The 21,876-nt window shown below is 42.9% G+C and overlaps 2 protein-coding genes across 14 annotated transcripts in view; both read right to left on the reverse strand.

Moving 5' to 3' along the window:
* Nucleotides 1-3,166, reverse strand: part of CLGN (calmegin) — a 65,989-nt gene extending 62,823 nt beyond the window's left edge. For 2 of the 3 annotated variants that reach the window (XM_039542216.1, XM_039542215.1), the window contains exon 1: nucleotides 3,034-3,166. In XM_039542216.1, the coding sequence (XP_039398150.1) occupies nucleotides 3,034-3,117 (84 nt within the window). In that variant the 5' untranslated portion in view covers nucleotides 3,118-3,166. The remainder of the gene's footprint in view (nucleotides 1-3,033) is intronic. The other variant, XM_039542217.1, reaches the window with a different exon arrangement.
* Nucleotides 3,167-10,068: 6,902 nt separating this feature from the next.
* Nucleotides 10,069-21,876, reverse strand: part of MGAT4D (MGAT4 family member D) — a 137,667-nt gene continuing 125,859 nt past the window's right edge. For 8 of the 11 annotated variants that reach the window (XM_039541162.1, XM_039541160.1, XM_039541155.1 and 5 more), the window contains 3 exons: nucleotides 21,712-21,793; nucleotides 20,410-20,522; nucleotides 10,078-10,590 (listed from right to left, as the gene is read on the reverse strand). In XM_039541162.1, the coding sequence (XP_039397096.1) occupies nucleotides 10,480-10,590; nucleotides 20,410-20,522; nucleotides 21,712-21,793 (306 nt within the window). In that variant the 3' untranslated portion in view covers nucleotides 10,078-10,479. Of the gene's footprint in view, nucleotides 10,591-19,649; nucleotides 19,773-20,409; nucleotides 20,523-21,711; nucleotides 21,794-21,876 lie in introns of those variants that run through there. The other 3 variants (XM_039541154.1, XM_039541152.1, XM_039541153.1) reach the window with 3 other exon arrangements.

Here is a 21,876-nt window from a genome sequence, read left to right on the forward strand (position 1 = left end):
ATGAAAGGAGATATCCCCAATGCTAAATCATACAGAAGCCTGTCCTTTCCACATGCAACAAGCTTAATGAACTGTTGCACATGCTACCTCTCTCTCCAGCAATGTTACTACACTTGTCTCTTTTCCTAAGGTTATTATACAGCATACAATAGAATGTTTGGCACCTCACAGCAGAAGAAATGTAATCTCTACTGCAAGGAATTTACAAACTAGTGTCTGATACACCTCTACCTCGATACAACACTGTCCTCAGGAGCCAAAAAAAAATCTTACCATGTTATAGGTGAAACCACGTTACATTGAACTTGCTTTGATCCACTGCAGTGTGCAGCCCCACCCCCCAGGAGCACAGCTTTACCGTGTTACATCTGAATTCGTGTTATATCTGGTTGAGTTATATCGAGGTAGAGGTGTATTAGCCAAACTGAAAAGCAAGACAGCCAGGGAGAACCATAGGGAAAAAAGAGGAAGAACAGAGGTATCATCCATATGATTATGCAATTATTCAGCAAGACTAGTGCACAACATAAGACAGACAAAAAAAAACTGCTCAGACAAATACAAAAATAGGTGACTTATTCAGCTAGTCTCTTGCAGGCATTGCAGAAGAACTGGATCCAGCTCAGGAAGGGCATTCCAGATCTAAGGGAGGGACATAGAAGCAACTGAGTGTTGACACAGTGGTGGAATACTAAGAAATACGGCATCAGAGTTAGTATCTTTGGTGGAGTGAAGTAAATAGGGGTGATGTAATAAGAGACAAGTCTGGATAAGAAGAAAGTGGCAGAGTTATGCAGGGCCCTGAAGATTAGTGCAAGAAGTTCAAATTTACTGCGAGGGATATGGAAAGCCAGTAGAGAGATTCAGAGAAGGGATATTAACTGAATAAAGTTTGACGGAAAAATATACTTGATGTTTTCTACAACAAGCAAGCTCCAATTCTGGACTTCCCAATGATATCAAGCTGAAAATACAGTTGCAAAGACAAAGAAATTAAAATGAAACCCAAAATGTAAAGCCAAAACTATTTTAATATCAGGTCACCCCAAATTACTGATGTTCATTAGATACACGTAAAAGAATGTTATACTGATTGCCAGTTGCCAAGAAAATACTTTCTAGAAGTTCTTTTAAGGGGAAAAGGAAAGTTAGTACAGGTGGCGGCTTTGCTTGGAAAGGAAAAGTGATAGGTTCCTTCAAGTAAACAGCAAGGAAGAGAGAGAGAGAGAGGTTAGCTTTAAGGCTTAGCTCTCCCTCCCAAAGACTAAGCAGATCATGCTGTGGATTTGACCAAAAAGAAGCTACCTGGGGTGAAATCCTGGTCCATCGATTTCATTAAGGTCAGAATTTCACCCTTGATGTTTATTACTTTGTGTGGCAGCTATGCTGGAGAAAGAACAATTGATGAGAAAGCTACCTTGAGCTAAGTCAGTAGCTTGTTAAGTTAGGTCTTGGGCATTAGAAAGCGTATTTTTACTTTTGTTTGTAACCCATCCTACTTTCAATCTGTTATAATTAGTATCACTTAACCTTTGGTTTATTTTTATTACAATACAACTCTGTGCTGTGTTTGAATTGAAGTGATTGTTGGCTCCAGTTAAAATAATAAGCTGTGCTTGTGTCTTTTACAGGAGCAATGGACTTCAGTTCCCTGAGTATTCCAGGAGAGGACTGGACTCTTCATGGCAGACAGTTTTGAGGAAATTCAGGAGCTGGGTTCCTCCTCCAAGTAGTAACTAAGGCTGGTGGAGGCAAGGGTGGGGCTGTGGTGTTGCAGACAGGCTGCTGTGGTCAGAGCACTGAATCAGGGCTCCACAGCCCACACACAGTTAGCAAACCATGTGCTTGTCTGTGGGCTGGTGGCATCTGAGCTCTGAGCCACAAGCAGCAGAATATTTAAGACACCCAGGATTATAGGACAGGGAGTGACAACTCCTTACTGGGATGGGTTGAACCCCAAAATATTATACGAGAGCTTCCTCAGTGTAACTGTAACAAGAACAGATTTAGTGCAGCTAACAAGTAAGATTTTAAAGATATATTCTAGATAGATATCTGTGTTTAAAGCTACACACAAATGAAGGCAAGCACATGTTCAGAATCAAGACGCTCTATCCGGCCCATGTAACACACCCCACAAATCCAGGGTCTACATCGTGACAAAGACCCATCACCCTGTCCTTAAGGAGGGCACATTCCAGGGTAGTGCAACCTTCCCCCAGGGATCTGACTGCAGCAGATGCACAAGAGCAGCTAAAACCAGAGTCCCAGAGTCTGCCTGACCCTAACCAACAGAAACCAGCCAGTTAGGTACAATTAGCTACAACTTTCCCTATAAGGCAGATAATTAGGGGGCCTGCTTATTTTTATACCCGCCCTAGCTATAAAGCTGCTGCTGTCCATCCCCCGCCCCCATCGAGCTAATTGCTGTTGTTTTCTCTGGCTGGTCCCACTAGATCGCAGAGCAGCTCTAGGGAGAGGCGGGCAGGCGCTGCCGAGGAGGGCAGGGCGCGCTCTGTCGGGGCAGTTCGAACGAAATCAGGTGTCAGCTTGGAGACTAGCGCTACTACGCTGAACGGAGGGGGCACAAGACTGAGCGCGTTGCCGGGGAACCCCGGGGCCAGCAGGGAACGCGCTCCGCCCACAGCTGGCGCTTGGAATCCTCGTACCACTGACATTCTAACGGTAAAATAACGGCCCCACCCGCATGCCGAAGGGTCACCGGCAGGGTGGGGGAGGGTCGGCAGGAGAGCAGTCACCTCTCCCGACTGCCTCTGCGCAGCCCCTGCCTGAGGGCCGCCGCACGCCTATGCGCCTGCGGAGCCCGGGCCTCCCACTAACGGTTGATCCAGGGAGCAGCTTCCCCAGCTCCGCCACTCGCCCGCAGACTGCGGAGCGAGACCCGGGCACGGCTCCACTCCGGTCCCGCGCGGTGACGCTCATAGCCCCAAGCCACTACACAGCGAACGAGACCGGAAGCAGCTCGCCCAGCGTGGCTCGGAGACGTTTAGTCGCGCCCGGGAAGACAATTACCGGCAAGATAGATGGTCCCGTCTGCCTCTCTCCGGTAAAACCAGGCGGTGTCTCCCAGCGCATCACCCACCTTGAACTGCGCATGCGTTACTGCCCTCTAAGGGATGCCGGCGCTGAAGAGCAGGTGTTGCCGCGCAGCCCGAGCCAATCCCCGCGCACGCTGGGAACGGATCGAGCGAATCACAACTCGGGACCATGTCGGCGCAACTCCCTAGCTGCATACTCCCTGCCCGAGCCAATCACGGCTCAGTCCGCGTTGCCCGGCGCCCATCTCGTGCTGGTTAGGCCAATCACAATCAGCCCCCAGGGGACTGCTCGCTGCCAGGGGTACACAGGTACATAAGACTGGCCATACTGGGTCAGGCTAAAGGTCCAGCGTTCCGTCTGCTGACAGTGGCCAGTGCCCCAGAGGGAGTGAACTTAACAGGTAATGATCAAGTGATCTCTTTTCTGCCATCCATCTCCACCCTCTGACAAACAGAGGCTAGGGACACCTAGTCCTTACCCATCCTGGCTAATAGCCATTAATGGACTTACCTGCCATGCATTTATCTAGTTCTCTTTTAAACCCTGTTATAGGCCTAGCCTTCACAACTGCCTCAGGCAAGGAGTGCCAACAAGGAGTTGACTGTGCGCTGTGTGAAGAAGAACTGCTCAGCCCATGGTGCCAGACTTAGTGGCCAGTCCCCATGTGGGAGCTGGGAAACAGTTACCAGTTTGCTGCTGCCCCACTTCCTAGCCAGGGCAAGGAAGAGGCCCTGAGCTCAGTCCCATGGCTTGACACACTTCACCCAGCACAAAGTGTCAGCACTTGCTATGGCTATGTAGTTAAGGCTGTTCCAATAGCAGGGATTCAGCCTTCTATGCATGGAAAATACAACCTGTCCTCCCTACACTTACAGCATGTGCACTGGAGACTGGATTCCTGAAAATGTACTAGAAAATCCATTTGCCTCTGAGCTGCAGAAGAATTACAAACTGCTGGGTTCTTTGAAATCTTTAGCATCTGGCAGTCTTTACAATGTTCCATTTGTAAGATCAATCTGAACAAACACGGACTTGTCTAACTTGCCATAGAGTTAAAATCAACCGAAATCTTATGGCCAGGTTATATTTGAAAGAAGAGGTTGTAATTAAAACTAATATTAATTATTGTTGTATCTGATTGATGTGATCAAATAGGCTAAGGCAGTTTAGCGGGGACATTGTGATATTAGAAATAAAGCAACCACTCAACATCCTCTACAGCTATTTTTTGTGCAACAACTTTATTGGTTATAATGAGACAAGGTGGGTGACCTATCTTTTCCTGGACCAGCTTCTGTTGGTGAAAGAGACAAACTATTGAGTTACATAGAGCTCTTCTGGTCTGGGAAAGGTATTCAGAGCTAAATACAAAGTGGAACAGGTAAGGAATTAACATATGTTGCCCAAGACAATTCATAGGAAATGGGCAGCAAGAGGACGAAGGAGAATGAGTGGATTACAGATTGTGGTAATGAGCCATAAATCCAGCATCTTTATTAAATCCATGATTTTTGGTGTCTAGTAGAGTTATGAATTTAAGTTCCCAGGCTTGTCTTTTGATGGTGTTTATGCAAGTTTCATTTCAGAGCAAGGACAGAAATGTCAGATTTGGAGTGATGGTTTTATGAAAAGTGTTCACTCATAGGTGATATTTTGTTTTTGTCTTATAATTTTTCTGTGTGAGTTCATTCAAGAGCATAGCAAATGTCTCATTTCATCTACATAGTCGTTATTGGGGCATTTAACACACTGGATGACATGAGATGTGCTAACAGGCATGGATTTCGAAAGCTGTGTTAGGATTATAACAGTGAAGCAATGTCTGCAGGTTTGCATCAATTGTTCTGGCTGGGTCTGGTGCTGCGTTGAGTTGGTGTATGGGGACCTTCTGACAATGAGGTTGGGGAGCTGTTTGAAAACTAGAAAAGGGGGGGGGATTCAGGAAAGATTTCTTCCAAGATGTGGTTTCCATCAGTTGTACTTGTTTAATGATTCCTTAGAGAGGTTCAAGGATGGGGTGATAAGTGACAACTAGGGGCATCTGGTCAGAGGTTTGTTTTTTTTCCTTGTATTGAAGCAGATTCTCCTGGAGTATTTAGGTGGTCCCTTACATGATGCAATCTACTTTCTGGTGGAGTGTCCTTGTTTGATAGAGGTGGGTTTCAAATGTGTTAAGGTGTGTATTCCAGACTTTCTCCTTGGAGTTTTTTCAGTGGTATCTGAGGGCCTGGCACCAGCAGATATCTGATTTCTTGGTGTGTTTGGGGTGGTTACTGAATCTGTGAAGTTAACTGGTGATCTGTGAGTTTCTCGTATATAGCTGTCATTGCTGAAGCTGATTATGGGTTCATGAAGTTGATGCTGGTGAGGGAGCGTTGCAGTTACTCAACTGCATGAGAGACACAGGACATGTTTTCCAGAGTTCTCACTGGTAGGTTACTTGACCCATTGTCACTGCTCTTTGAAGATTTCATAGCTATAGACCATCTTGGGCATGTTTGTCTATAAAACTTCTAATAAAATGTTAAACTAAAGACATTTCTGGACCAAATTAAAGAAAATTAAAATGGGGTTATGATTGAGTGTTTCAATAACTTAAGGATAAAAATCACTGCAGAAGTGTTGAAATTGTAGCAATCTTCATGGAACTTGGGAGGAGCAGAGTTTTCAGGAGGGAAGCTTCACGCTGTGCGCATATGGTTTTGATAGCTACAGGTGTAGCACCTCTGTAATAGTTCTTTTAATAAAGAGTTTAGTTTTAGAAACACGTTTTTACCCAGCATGTGGTACTTGAAACAGTAATTAACCCAAAGCCAAGCATTATAAACCTGGGAAAATTTAGAGTTAAGATTACATTCCAAAATGTTAAGGTAAGAAATCCACAATTATGGCACAACCTTAATATTGCCCAGTGGTGATGCCACAAGAAAAAACATAGGAGAATGTCTTTAATTTTTTTTAAACTAATCTGGGTTCACAAATATTAAAATGCCTTAAATACTGTAGGCTATTGTATGGTGTCACTATACAGCATAGTTAAGATTGTTTGGGTATCTTGGTATATAGGACTATGAGCTAGTGGTTAAGGGCATGCTCTTGGGGGGGGGGGGGGAGGCAGTTTATGAAGAAGCTCTAGAACTCAAAGGTTACATTCCATCATATTGAGACATACTTGAGTTGATGGAAAACAGAAATCCCTTCCTGAAAAAAAAATAAATTGAAAATAGTTGTCCTGAAATTTTTCCCACAAGGAGATTTCCAGAAAAATTCCATGTCAGGAGACGGGAAGCTAAATGTTTTAGCTTCCTAGCTGCTTGCTGTGATGATTTGAGGAATCTGTACAACTTATGAATTTTGTGTAGATCAGTAACTATGTATTTTACCAGGCTGCAAACCTGCACATTCAAAATGGAGTTGTTCGTCTTCTCTGTGGTCTCGTTACTACCACATTGGTCTGAAATTCCTATGGGGTAGTGAGAAAAGCCTAACAATAGAACATCATTACACTTTGACAAGCAGCCCTCATTAAGAGATGTCGTCTCCCCACAGCAAACCAGTTTTTCAAGTCTAAACTCACCTGACATAGGGGGCTTAAAGTTATAAAAGGGCAGGAGCTGCTTTACTCAGGGGAATCACTTTTCTCCAACTCAAGATGAGAGAGAAGTAACCCAGCATGTAGGAACCTGAGGCAGCAGTGGATCTCCCTGACTCATTACATAAACACAGATGGTCTCCCAAGGAAAGGGTGAACTAGGAAGGACCATATTGTGGTTAGGATGGTGGCAGTTTTCTAAATGTATGTCTCCACTTGGAGCTAGGGGTGTAATTACCAAATGGCATAGACATACTTGTGCTAGCTCTCACTGAAGTAGTGAGCTAAAAATAGTAGTGTAGCTGGGCTAGCAGAGGTGGCAGCAAGCGGTGGCACTGGCTAGCTATGCTCAGTATGTATGCAAGGGGTTCAGGTAGCTCTGTATTTGGCACAGCTAGCCTATGCCCCCGCTTGCTGCTGCCCAGGCTATCCTGGCTACACTAGTATTTTTGGTTCACTAACTCCATTAGAGCTAGCATAAGCGTGTCCACACAAGCAGGGAATCACACCCCAAGCTCTAAATGGGGCTTTCTTGTGTCTTATTTGTTAAATAAAAGTTAAAATCCTGTGCAAAGTGTCTGTGTGTGTTATATGCTACACTTACACTGTGCCTTGAGAGAGTTAAAGTGTAACCCTGTAAGTGGGTGCAGACTCACCCGGCGGTGCCTCCTGCTGGCTGTCCTCAGGAATTAGCTCACCAGCTGTTGGAGCATCCTCCACTGCTGGGCCACCATGTCACTCCCAGGACTCCAGTGCCCTGTTGTCTGGGGTGCTGCCCCCTGGCAGTACCCCCACAGTTCTGGGTCTCCCCATCCCAGGGGAACCCCCAAGTCTCTATCCCCACTTCACCTCAGTGTTGGCTACTGCCCAGTCTCCATCTAGCCCCCATTCACTGGGGCAGACTGCAGTATAAGCTACTCATCACAGGCAAAGGGATTCAGACCTGCTGCTCCTGCAACCCAGTACCTAATAGGCCTTACCAGGCCTGCAGCTTTCCTAGGCCAGAGCTCCCTTGACCTTTCCCCAGCCCTGCACCACTGGGGAACTTGGTTAACCTCCCTACAGAGAGAGACTGCTGAGCACCTGGCTCCCAGCCATTTTATACAGGCCAGCTGTAGCCTGATTGGGGTGTGGCCCAGCTGTGGCTGCATCCCCAATCAGCCCAGCTTTTAGAGCTGCAGCCCTCTCCAGGACTGCTTTTACCACTGAAGCCCTCCCAGGCAGGAGCAGGGGACTATCCCGCTACAAACCCCAAATGAGGCCTGCCGAGGATATCAGCTGGCGGCTCCTTCACAGGGCCGTGAGCACGGGCGTGTACTTGGCGCGGTTTACCCCTGTCCCGGACACCTGCCCCTTCTGCGGCGTGAGGGAGACCCTGGCGCATGTTTACCTAGAGTGCGCCAGGTTGCAGCCCCTATACCGGCTCCTCACCGACATTCTGTTACGTTTCTGGCTGCACTTTTCCCCTCACCTCCTTATCCATGCACTCCCTATCCGTGGCCCCACAAAGTCGCGGGACCTCCTGGTCAACCTCCTCCTCGCCCTGGCTAAAAAGGCCATCCACGCGACCAGGGAGAGGAGGTTGGCTGACAGAGACTCCTGCGACTGTGGGGCTTGTTTCCGGTCCCTCGTCCGCTCACGTCTCCGGGTGGAGTTCCTCTGGGCGGCGTCCGCTGGCTCCCTTGACGCCTTCGAGGAGCAGTGGACGCTGTCCGGGGTTCTCTGCTCGGTGTCCCCGTCAGGATCCCTTCTTATGACCCTTTGACCACACTCCTGTCCCTGTTCTTTTATTAGTTGTCCCCCGCAATTAGTGGGTTTCTGAGGCCCTGTGGTACCTCCCCTTAGGCTGGGGGGGGGGGGTTCCGTTAGCATGGGGCGGGCTTTGCCCGCCCCGTTTCCCGGAAACCCAATAGATACAAACCCCAAATGCTCAAACCTTTGGTGGGATTCTGGGAGAGGGTGTGTTTAAGCTACATGGGGAATCTAAGAAGTCAGCACTGGTTCTAGGGTCTGGGCAGAGGATCACAAGGTCACAGCTCTCAGAAAGGAGGGTGCAGACCCTCTGTCTAATACTGAGTGTGCCTGAGGACCCCCAGACTGCAACAGTGCTAGGCTCTGTTCAGACTCTGGAGGCTTAAAACACCCAGGTCCCTTCACAGCAGGCCAGCGAGTGGGCATGAAGGGTCACTCAACCAAATTTGTGACACTCATATAGAAAGTTTTTGTCAGTTTATCCAGGGAGAAAGTGATATTAACAAGAGCCTTCCAGGTGGGCATCTGGGGAGCCATCATTTGATGTTCCTGATAGGTTTGTTTGTTTGGGGTAAACTTGAAAAAATCACTTTTGCAAAAAGGGCATTTCCCATCAGAAAATCATTCTCATGGAAAATTTCCAACCAGCTCTAATACTTACTACTGAGGGCTTGGCTACACTTGCAGCTGTGCAGCGCTGGGAGTTAAAGCTGTCTTCGTACAACTGTGTAGGGAAAGCGCTGGAGTATGGCCACACTGACAGCTACCAGCGCTGCAGTGTGGCCGCATTTGCAGTGGTATTGGGAGTGGTGCATTATGGGCAGCTATCCCAGCGTTCAAGTGGCTGCAACGTGCTTTTCAAAAGAGGGGGGTGGGGTGGAGTGTGACAAGGAGCGTGCGGGAGAGAGTGGATTTTTTGAGCCGACACTGTCAGCTCCCTGCCTTGCAAATTCCGACCACTTCCCTGACCCCTCATTCACTCTTAAATGCAAATAGCCTTCAGACCAGATAAGCAGCTGCTCCGACGGACTCCCTTCTCCCCCCTCCCCCACGCCCACCGTGCTGTTTCTCTCCTCAAGCAAACACTAGCTGTGGACATTCATCCCCCTGCCTGCCTCATTCACAGCAAACAGTAGTTGTGTTTGTTTTTTAGATAAGCAGCTCTGGGAGCACCGAGTTCACAACAAAACAAAGAGAGGCATCATAACAAAACAAAGAGTTCTTTAGTTAAAAGCATTATGGGAAAATTCCGGAGGTCAGTTACAGTGTAGTAAGATTAATCACTGTTTACACTGGCATTCCAGCGCTGCAGCCCCAGCGCTGCAGTCGTTATTCCCCAGGCAGAGGTGGAGTACAGCCAGCGCTGTAGCCAGGGAGATACAGCGCTGTATCTGCCTTGCAAGTGTGGACGGTGAGTGAGTTGCAGTGCTGTAAAGCCACCACCAGTGCTGCAACTCTCCAGTGTAGCCAAGCCCTGAGACTCTCACTTGGCTGGCGGAGGAAAGTCTTTCTTGCAGTCACTAGTTGAGGCAATTTGACCTAAACCAAAGAAGAAAAGTCTCCCACTACAACTGGGAAGTCTACCTCACATTCCTATCATACATTTAAAGAACAACTGAATGTGGGAATCAATTTAAGCTATTCCAGATGGACTCCTGGGCCCAGATCCATAAACAGAGTGCCATTTACATGCATGTAAGCCAATGCAGGCAGACTATGAAAGATGCATCCGGAGAAAAATTTATTTATTGCAATAAATAAGACATGTACATATGTTTACAAAACCTAGAAATACCTTGACAAGACAAACAGTTTATGCAACATAAAAAATAGAGTAAAACATCTACAAAGATTGTGATTTATAAGTAATGGAGGAAGAGTGGATGTGGAAGGTGGAACTCCCATGTGTATGACAGTGGTCTGTACATTAATTCAGATATTTTAAAGAACTATTTTAATCTAAATAATTACATGGCTGTATTAATTTGTTTGGCCTACATATCTCAATTATATTTGAAGGATAATTTCCGTCTCAGAGGGATCCATTCTCTTCTCAGGGTGCATGTCCATTAGTATTAACAGTAGTTATGCACAGGTATCAAGAAGGACCACATGGAGCTTCCCTTCCTTATGCAACTGGTCACATAATTAAGAAGGGTAGAATTTTTCCCGCAGAGCATAGAACCCTAAGATACCAATAAATCAACAAAGAAATTCATAAAACCAGATGGATAATTCCTTTTAGACTTAACCAGATTTTAGGATTTTCCTTTAAAAGTCTGGGGTGGGGGGATAAATCTAAAACCAGACTGCTAAAACATAGGCACTAGAGGTCAGTCACTCTCTCATTGCACTTAAATGAAAATCAAATAGGTTGAACAAGCATTATTAGTATGTAAATATTTGTCTGAAATTGTTTCCATATCTTTTAAACTAATTAATAATATGTGTAGAATGAGTCTGAGGTAGCCTGTGTGTTGGAGAATTTTTTTAAAAACCCCATAAGGCAATATAGTGCTTGTACTAAAATAGTATTTCTTACTGAAAGAGCTCAGTGCTCTGCTTTGGAATCTGACATTTTGCCCTTCTATGTTTTATTTTTGTAACTGGCATTTACAATCTTTCCTTCATGCTTTGTGTTTACAATATGTATTTGTATAATAAACACATAATACAAAGAATACTTTTGTTCTCTATGAGGCCTCACATGTTCTAATGTTCCTTATCCTCTTTTTCCACTTCTTTCAAGTATCAGCCAGCTCTGTTGAGATTCCCTGGCACTTGCTGACAAATGTTTAGGTGGTGCCATTGCCAGTTCTTAATGAGCCCACAAGGGGATTCTACAATAGCCATGTCACTATCCCCAGAAATTTCTTATTTAAGTTCTCTTGGTTCAGTGCTCTGGTTTGAAATGCAACTCACAGGTTTAAGTCACAGTTTGAAGGGTTAGCATGAATGTCCTGCATGGTCAATAGCCTCCTCTCCTTTTGAGCTAAACTCTTGGTATGGAGGGGCAAAACCATGGAGTTAATTCCCTGGAGTTGCAGGTTTGTAGCTTCCACTATTAGCTTTAATGTAAAATTCATAATGTGAAGCTACAATAGGAAATTTTGACTACTCAGCCAGATTTCTGATCCCATTTAGGCTGGTTTAAATCCAGAGTAGCTGTTTATTTCAATGAAGTTACTCTGGACTTACACCACTGTAACAGAGAGCAGAATCAGGCCTGCTGACACCAAACACTAACCGGCTAGAATTCTGTGGGTTTTATCTCCTGCACTTCACAACACAGCCTCAAGTTTACTGTTACAACAACCTTTTAGGTATCAGAAAATTTAGAGTATGAAACTCTGTTCTCAATTACCCTAATGAAAATCCAGAGTAACTCCAGTGATCCAGTTAGTTTGGCTTTACACCAGGGTGAGTAGGGCTCCGATTCTGCAATAAGTTTTGTATAGGCAGACCTCTCTGGCCACACACAGCTCACTGCGGGGGGGGAGGTGTGAGACTAGGAACAAAATTTGGCCCATAATAGACACTATTTATAAGCAATACTTACACTAATTTAATATTTATAATGCACCTGTTCTTCCTCAAAGTGGATATCACACTGATGAGGAACATAAATAGGCAGATTAGACTAGAGAGAAGGCTGACTGCATGGAAGGAAACTGATATCTGTAGCAGTGCAGTTAGTTACCCCTGAAGAATTCAGATTGATCAAAGCACTGTGAACTTTGACATTTTCCTTCAAAGTTTAAGGGCAGTTTATTTGAAGGAAAAAAAAAGTTCTTTAAGTAGCAAAAAAGTTCTACTAGCTTAAACTGCAAGGCACTATCATTCTAGGTCTCTTTTCAGTGGTTTACAGCTTAGTGCCACGCCCTGCACCAAGTTCAGGGGGGCATCTAAGATGTGGCTGGATTCCACTGAAGCCAGTGGCAAGTGAGAGTGTTTAGCACCTTGCCGGATGCACTCAGCACCTTGTTAGATCAGGCACTTAATTGAGAAAAGGTTCTGGGAGGGGATGCTTCTCCCACTTACATCAGTTCTGCCCTTTATTTCAATGGGAGGAGGAGCTGGCCCCACTATAACCATGTGATTCACACTACAGAAACTGCAGTCAATTAAAAACTCAGGTTCAGCATTGCAGGATTCTGACAGAAAACCTGCAGATGTACATAACGATCCTGGGACCCAGTGTCATTTTAACAGAGAATACCAAAAACAACAGTGCCCGTTGGAACTGAAGTCTCAGAAAAGAAGCTTGGTTTAAACATTTTCACATTGACTGGGGTTTCTAAAGGTCAGTGAACAGAAAAATGAAAAGTTTGGGCCTGGATCACATGTTTCTTTGTCTTTCTGGAATGCAGGTACCCATGGAAGTGTCTTTTTCCTGGGAGATGCTACCGTGTTTCAGGTGAAGAAGGGTGTGAATTCTGTGCAGCTTGGACTTCTGTAACACAGGGTGAACTATCCTAGTTCCAGTACCTTTGAGGCAGTGATTTCCCTATACTCCCCTCTGAATTCCCCCCTCCCAGTTTTTTGAACTAGTTACATGCCAATTTAGTGACTGTTTGGAAATTTGAATTGAAATTGAAACAATACACACTTTAAAAACATATAAAGTGTATAATAAAATACATGTATCTGAAAAAGTATAATAGATTTGGAAAGTATGAACTTTACAGCTGTTGTTTTTTATGACAGTGTCAGTGCATTCATTTTGGTGATGTTGGCCAACCTAATAATTTAAAATTAAGATTTGTAAGCAAAGTCTAAATGAGCTCTCCCTGACAGCTAGTGATGAGCTGGGGGGAAAGGCTTCAGGACCGGATTGTATTTACATTCACACCTAATCTACCTAGGTATCCAGCAAACAGAGCTGTGTTGCCCAAGTGATAGATTTTGCCTGGGGTTGGGTTACAAATCACTTGAATGCGGGTGAGGGGAATGAAATATTGTTGCTCTTATTGTATGAGTAAAGGGCAGTATAACTGTGCTGATTGAGAGCATCAAGAGAGAGGGTGGGGACAGGTGTTTTTCTTGATGGTCTGTCTGAGTCACAAGTACTATTTGACCTGCCCCTCTCCACTGTTTAAAGACAGAGCTGATTCGACTCCATAGATAGTCTTTTGTTTTGTTAAGTGACCACAGCAGCTGAAATGACTGATAATCAGGTTTAAGTGCTTAGACTTGCTGTGGGACAGTGTTTCTGTGGAAGAGACAGCCTAGTCTGCACTAGCAGCGAGGTTCCCCCACTGAGAGCTGGGTGGAACCTCAAGAGACCAACTTGCAGAGGTCACAGTGGCAGCAGAAGGTGATGGCACAGGGCCATTGGCAACAGAGTGATGGAGTGAACAGTGGCACAATGAACAACAGTGGCCAGAGCGAATAGTGAGCAGCTGGAGGAACAAGCAAGGTGCCTTCTTGCCCCCCACCTGAGAGGTAAACTCACGTGAAAGCACCTCTGAACTCTGAGTCTCCATTGACCAAGGACAACACCGGTGAGTGGGGGCGGTGGAGGGAAAAGTGAGGGGCCCATTAAATAAGCATTTGTTTGTTGGACTATATTTTAGTGACTTTGCTCCAGAATGCTAGATTTGTGACTGGGAATGGAAACTTATATAAATGTTTCCTAGTAGGCCAAGATTTTTAAAATGCATTATTTGCCAAGGTTGTTATCTCACATCGTTGCTATCTTGAGAGGTCATTATGTTGGGGAGTTTCTGTACTAAACTTTTATTATTATAATTAATTTTTACATAAGAATGGCCATACTGGGTCAGACCAATGGTCCATATAGCCCAGTATCCTGTCTTCCGACAGTGGTCAAGGCCAGGTGCTTCAGAGAGAATGAACAGATCAGGTGATCCATCCCCTGTTGCCCATTCCCAGCTTCTCGCAAAACAGGCTAGGGCCACTCACAGCATGCTGTTGCGTCCCTCCCCATCCTGGCTAATAGCCACTGATGGACCTATTCGCCAGGAATTTACCTAGTTCTTTTTTTAATCCTGTTATAGTTTTGGTCTTCACAGCATCCCCTGGCAAAGAGTTCCACGGGTTGACTTTGTTGTGTGAAGAAGTACTTCCTTTTGGTTTTTTAAAAACCTGCTGCCTATTAATTTCATTGGGTGACTACTAGTACTTGTGTTATGTGAGGGATTAAATAACATTTCCTTATTCACTTCAGTCAACATTTTATAGACCTCTGTCATCTCTTCACTAAACTGAAAATTCCCAGTCATTTTAATCGCTCCTCCTGTTTCATACCCCTAATCATTTTAGTTGTCCATCTCTGTACCTTTTCCAATTCCAATATATCTTTTTTGGGATGGGGTGACCAGATCTGCACACAGTATTCAAGGTGTGCACGTACCATGGATTTCTATAGAGGCAATATTTCCTGTCTTATTATCTATCCCTTTCTTAATGACTCCCAACATTCTGTTTGCTTTGTTGACTGCTGTCGCACATTGAGTGGATATTTTCAGAGAACCATCCACAATGACTCTAAGATCTCTTTCTTGAGTGTTAACAGCTAATTTAGATCCCATCATTTTGTATGTATAGTTGAGATTGTTTTCCAATGTGCATTACTTTACATTTATCAACATTGAATTTCATCTACCATTTTGTTGCCCAGTCACCCAGTTTTGTGAAGTATCAGAGGGGTAACAGTGTTAGTCTGGATCTGTAAAAGCAGCAAAGAGTCCTGTGGCACCTTATAGACTAACAGACGTTTTGGAGCATGAGCTTCCGTGGGTGAATACCCACTTCGTCGGATGCATGTAGCCCCCAGTTTTGTGAGATCCCTTTAACTCTTTGCAATCTGCTTTGGATTTAACTATCGTGAGTAATTTTGTATCATCTGCAAATTTGGCCACCTCACTGTTTACCCATTTTTCCAGATCATTTATGAATATGTTGAACAGTAATGGTCCCAGTACCAACCCCTCAGGGATACCACTGTTTCTTTCTCCCTTCTGAAAATTGATAATTTATTCCTACCCTTTGTTTCCCATCTTTTAACCAGTAACTGATCTATGAGAGGACTTCCCTCTTATCCCATGATGGCTTACTTTTCAAAAGTCAATTTAAATTTAAAAAAAAATTATATTTTTTTTAGAAATCTAGACCTGTTATGTGTTTTGGTGGATTTTGCATTATTCTTGTGTTAAATTTGCATTATCCTAACAAAACATTTACTTTATTCATATCTCTTTTATATGTTGCAGGTCAAAATGAAAATGAAAAGACAAACAGTACAACAATTTTTCCCCTCAAAGGCCTCAAAAACTAACCGAAGTGAAGAACACATCAAGAACCAAGAATATATCAACATGTCATCTGATGGTTCAAGTGGTGTATCTACATCCGACCAGTCCGAAGCACAAATACAACTACCTACTGAAGAAACAGTGTCTCCAAAACCTAAAGGCAGTTCCCGATGTTTGTTGGTCAAAGTGTTTCCATTTATTGAAGTTACAAAAGATGGCTACTGGTGCACCTCTTGCGAAGAAGGAAAGCTTTCCAATTGGTTATAATTGGTAAAAGTGGAGGAGCTTGGTTTGTCAGACCGATCAGCAAAGCCAATGCTGACAAACTATGCGAAAAGGCAGCAGAACACCAGGCCTTTGTAGTGCATCAACATGCAGAAAGCCTTATAAGCCCACTTTCAAAGCCACTTTTAGAAGTATTTAATGAGGCTGTTAAGAATGCTGGAGACACAACACAGTTCATGCAAACAAACATGGCTGTGGCATCATACTTTCTATTTAAGCAAGAGATACCACACACTATAAACTGGAGGCCAATGTTAAGTGCATTGTCATTTGTTCATCCTGAATCTGAACTCTGGTTCTGAACAAGACCAGCAAATGCTCACTATCTTTCTGCAAGAAACTCAACTGCCTGGCTAGAAGCATGGATCACATGTGGAGCAACAGTGAAAGACTCAGCAATTGAAAAAGTTAAGAACTCTCTCACCACATTCAAAAAATGTGCATACATGCACTGAAGCAAATGGGCATCAAATATTAAGTCATTGTGTATGTTATCTTGATGTCAGTGGTAGGCCAGTAGATGCATTTCTAGATGTTCAAGTTACAGAAGACACATCGGCTGCATCTGTGACAACCCACATCTTAGAGTTAAATGCTTGTCAATTAGACCCCAAACAGATGGCTGCTTGTGCATTTGATGGAGCTGCAAACTTCTCTGGAAGACATGGTGGAGTACAAGCTTTTCTCAGAGAAAAGTATAACCCCAGTCTCTCCTATACACATTGCATAGGCCATCTACTCCAACTAGCACTAGTACGAGCTGCAGAATCTTCAAAAGACATTTAAAAAGCTATAAATATGTCTTCATTATATTCTTTTTTCAGCAAGAGTCCAAAAAGACTGAATATCTTGGAAAATACACTGGGACTGAAGTTCAAATTAGTCCAACCTGGGAAAACACTCTGGCTTTCTCATGAGCAATCCTTGGTGGTTGTTTTAAAATTCCTTCAGCCATTATTACTGGCTTTGGAAAGTATCTACCAAGATGGGATGAATCTAAATAGCGAGGCTGGTGAATTACTTTTGCTACTACATTCAGAGAAGACTATTGCCATTCTCTCTCTCGTAAGTCTACTGTTGAAACCACGTGGGTCATTAAACAATGCCACCCAGGCATCTGCTACAACAGTAGTAGATCTTTGTCCAGCAATAGAAGCTACATTTAGATCAAACAGAGAGCTATCCATTGAAAAAGTACTGTAAGAAGCAAAGACTTCAGTCCAGAAGTTGACTAATGAAGGCATTTATATTGAATCCTTAAGTGAAGAGGACAAGAAGTGTTTGTTAAGACAACTGAAAAAGTACACAGACTTAATTCTTAAAAATCTACAACAGTGACTTCTAGATTCTACTCAACCTCTACGTAGCTTTTACAGCTGCCTGTCCTATAAAACACTGACAGTTGAGTGGAGTGAGGCACTACCAGCAATGGGGCTGCCATGTGACCAGGACAGAATAGAGAATTTGAACACAGAGTGGATTATCATACAACGAATGAAGATTTTACTTCAATTTTTTTTTTATCATCACTAGTGGCTTGACCCGATCTTTGTGCTGTTTCCTGGGATGAAAGAAGTAAGAATTCTCTTGCTACTCCCAGTCACAACAGCTACAGTTGAGCATTCTTTTTCATCGTTGAATAGAATTGAATAGAAGCCACCAAAGATGAACATATTGCATTTAAGAAGTTCATTAACAGTTGTACAAAATTATAACAAGAAACCAAGAAGGATGTAGATGTAGTGCTTCATAGAAGGCTTGAGTAGCCAACTTTAATTTGTGTGATTTTAAAACATAAAATGGTCATGAAACATTTTTCAGTTTTTACTATGGTGCCATACAGCCCACCTTCACCCTCAGTCTCACCCCTCCTTGGCCCTGACCACCCCACCGCCACCCCCGCAAATTCAAACACCCTCCCTAATTTCAATTCCTGGGGAAACCACTGCTTTGCAGCCTTCTGAAGGCTGCAACATTTGGCCCATTAAATGTTTCTAATGAGAATGGTAGTATGCTGTACTATACTGAACATTGTATAGTATATACCTACATCTTCATTGCCTAAACAGAAGAGTTCTTTTAATCTATATTAATCTCACTTCTTTTAATCATACTTCACTTATTAGACATGGGTGAGGGTAAGTTCCCCTCACAGTTTCCTCTGCATCTTCCCACCAAGCAGAGTGACCCATTGCACCATAGAACGGGGAGCAGGTTTGGCCTGCAGACTCTGCAGATCACAAGGCTCCACACTGAGGGCCCAGTCTTGCAAACATGCATGTAAATCCCTGACTATTCATGCAACTAAAGTTTCTCATGTGTGTTCGTATTTGCAAGATTGGGACCTCACTGGAAATTGCCTAAAAAGGGGTGAGGAAGAGGCAGATGTATGGACCCACCCCAGCTTATATTACTGCATGGGTGCGCCAGGTGAGCAAGCTGCAATGTCCTAAGGAATGGCATGGCAAGAGCACATGCTCCTTGCAAGCTAGGAACAATCCTTCCCCCTTAGTTCTGTACTGCTCCCTGCTTAAGGTTAAATGACACAAGTGTAAACATCAGAATGTTATTTACTTAATACGACACATTATCAACAATACTCTAATATTAAAACAAGATTTTTTTTAAAAGACCATGAACTGCTGATCTGTTTCAAACAATGTAAAGAAAATGGATTTTAAATGAACTTATCTTGCTCTAAATTTATTATTTTGTTTAGAAACGTGGGCCTACAGCGATGTCAATGGAGTTACACTACTGCAAAACTGGTGTAAAGTAGTTATTTTTTTGGTAGTATGTGCAATGACTGTGTGAGACACAGTATACATACTTACCTGCTAAAGAGGTATGTGTATGAAGTCTGACACTAACACCAGACCTGACTGTGTACTATCGAATCCTTATTATATTCATTTTAAATGGAGTGTCTCCTGTTTACATTTGTATTTTAAAATTTATACTAAGTTGTGCCTCTTTGTGACTAGGATTTAAGCATCAGCACATACAATTCAGGAAATAAATTATTATTTACAATTAATTCAGCGTACAATTGTATAGTGTGGTGTATATTTCACTGAAGAAAAACTGTTTAAGATTAATATTTATTTACATGATAATTTGAAGGGGCTTTCTATTTAATAGGTACTAACCATACCCCATCCTAAATGGGCTTCCAAGGTTGAAATATTAGTTAACAGAAAGCACCCTCAAATTATCATAAAACTTCAGTGCACTCTTTGTATTGATAAACTGTCCCTAGTTAGGGTGGATTGTCCTATGTAATATATCAAAATATTGATTGTTTTCCCACTCTGCTCCACTTCTCCAAAATGCTCTATCAATATATTTCAATGGAAGTAAAAAAATGTTTCTCCTAAATGTCCCTATTTCTCATGAGACTAAATTTGGAATAAGGACTTTGATGTTATGTTCCCTGAGGGAGGTCCTAGAACATCTTGTCTTTAACAATGACTATGTTGTTTTAATTTTACAGTAGTGTAGTGCTCACTCCCTGTGATATGTCTATGTATTCAAATGAATAAAGCATTTATGTTTTTATAAAGGGTCTACCAGGAACATTTTATAGATTTGTTTTTTAAATATTCAAGTCCTTGAGTTTTAGGTTCTCCCCCTTTTTAATACACAGTATTAAGTAGTAATAGTACACAAGGGTTTTTTTTTTTCCCAGCAGACCATTTGTTGCTACCACTAGGTGGCCTGGTTTTCACAGCAATCCTTAAGGAAAGACTTCATCAAAAGTGTGACTTTTCTGGAGTTTTGTATTTTCAGGAAGTCTTGATCAATATCTGGGGGGGAAAAAGTGTGGGGGAATAAAATATTTGATAAATTTACAAAAATCATATCAAATGTTAGAATAAAAGTTATCTATTTTCCCCTTTCAGATATAGTGATGGATTTCCTCCAGATTCTTTCTGTGAAATCCTTTGATTTTTTTTCCCCCCATGAGATGTGGCTATTGAGTCTATAAACAGTCAGACACAAGCAGTTATAAAATTACACTATTGGCTGAAGAGGTTTGCCTACTCTTACTACAAACAACACCTGAGCTAGAAAAGAATAAAAGTAAACAATTTTCTCCATGATTGGTGTACATCATGGTCCAAATTCTACTAGCCTTACTTACTCCAAGTAGTATTTACTGATAGGCTTTTTCTCATTGAAGTAAAGAGGATTACTCAGGTAAGTGCTACTCAGTATAGACAAGGTTGGAGAATCAGTCCCTTTGTCCGTTTTCAGTACTTCTTGTGCAGTTTCATTTTTTACCTATATAGTTCCCCCCTCCCATCTGCATGGCCCTTTCACAATTTTTTTTCCGAAAGTTAGCAAAAGGGGATCATAAAGCCATAAATATTGGCAGGTGGATTCAGGAGCAGGAATGGGAGCTGAAACTGCTTTTAACAATAGACCTATTAATATGCTTACCTCACTCAGTAATGCCCACACAGGAGAATCAGAATGGATAGATAAACGAATAGCCTGTATTTTTCCTACTGATGGACTGATGATGCCTTCTGCTATTCCATTATCAAATGTACCTATGTATAAACAAAACCAATCAGCACAAGTATGAGCTATAATGAAATGCATATTTCTAGTGGACTTAGCACAGACAGTTTTAATGTCTGTAATAAATATTACCTAAGGCCCAGATTCACAAGAGTACTGAGGCACCTAAGACGGAGATTTAGATGCCAAGTCCCATTTTTAGGGGCCACTGTTTAGCTGCTGCCTAATCTGTTTAGCCCATTTGGCTGCTGCCTAATCCTGTAGGTGCCTAAGATCACTCTGAACCTAATTTTTTGCATTAAATGTTCCCCCCTCTGGGCAGGAACACTGCTGCCTCTAAGTGCCTGCACACCAATCTCCTGCCTAAACCCCAGAGAGATCCTCAGACCAGGGGAAGATAGGTGGGTAGACACCTATCTTGCCGGCGGGGCCCAATCTGTATGTGTGCTCAAAGCCCACTTAATTCCACACACAATGTCCAGAGGAGGAAGACTTCCCTTATAACTTTTAGCCCAGTGGTTAGGATACTCACCTGAGAGGTGGCAGATCCTTGTTCACATCCTTTCTCCTCATCAGGCTGAGGAGGGACTTGAATCAGGGGATCTTACGCATCCCAGTACTCTAACCATTCGGATAAAGATTACAAAGGTCATCCTCCCTCTCATAGATGTTTTGTGTGAAGTTAGGCAGCCTCTGAACATTATTGAAAACATTCTTTTGGTGTCCTACGAGTTTGTGATGTTGACAGTACATCAGTGTATTACTAACAGAAAATACTGTTTAATAGATTATCATGTTAAGATGTACAAGCTCTTTTTAAAAATAGCATATTCTGACAAAACATTCACCTTTGTTGCTGGCTGAACCACAAGTTGATGTTAAAATCAATTAGCTCAAGCTGCAAAACTCAAGTCACAGTCAATTATCCTACTGAAGAGCTTGAAATGATTGGGCTTTTTCTTTAATTTAAAACCTTCACTATCCCCTTTACTAAAGTCTGTTTTCATTACTCTGCCATACTGAATTCTAAGTAACCAAACCACATACTGCAACATGCAGAAGTTCAAAATGTATTCTTCGATTACTAGTTGACTTTGACATTCGGAGTGTCTTATAGAACTAATGGAGTTTTCAAGTGTATAGGGTTTTGGTTTTTTTAAATAGTGTGTATATACAAGCAAACTGTTTCAGTCTTTGAAATGATAATAAGTAGTTTACCTATCTTTAAATATCCATCTTTGGTTGTTTGGTAGTTAACTTTGTCTCCACGGCCTACTGCATCTTTTAATAATTCTGTTTCCTGTAACAAAACAAGAGAGTAAAAGTCCCAACCAGGTTTCATAAAATATATTTTTTCCAACCTTCATTCATAAAATGAGTAGT

Source organism: Mauremys reevesii, linkage group 5 (genome assembly GCF_016161935.1).
Source record: "Mauremys reevesii isolate NIE-2019 linkage group 5, ASM1616193v1, whole genome shotgun sequence".
NCBI lineage: Eukaryota > Metazoa > Chordata > Testudines > Geoemydidae > Mauremys > Mauremys reevesii.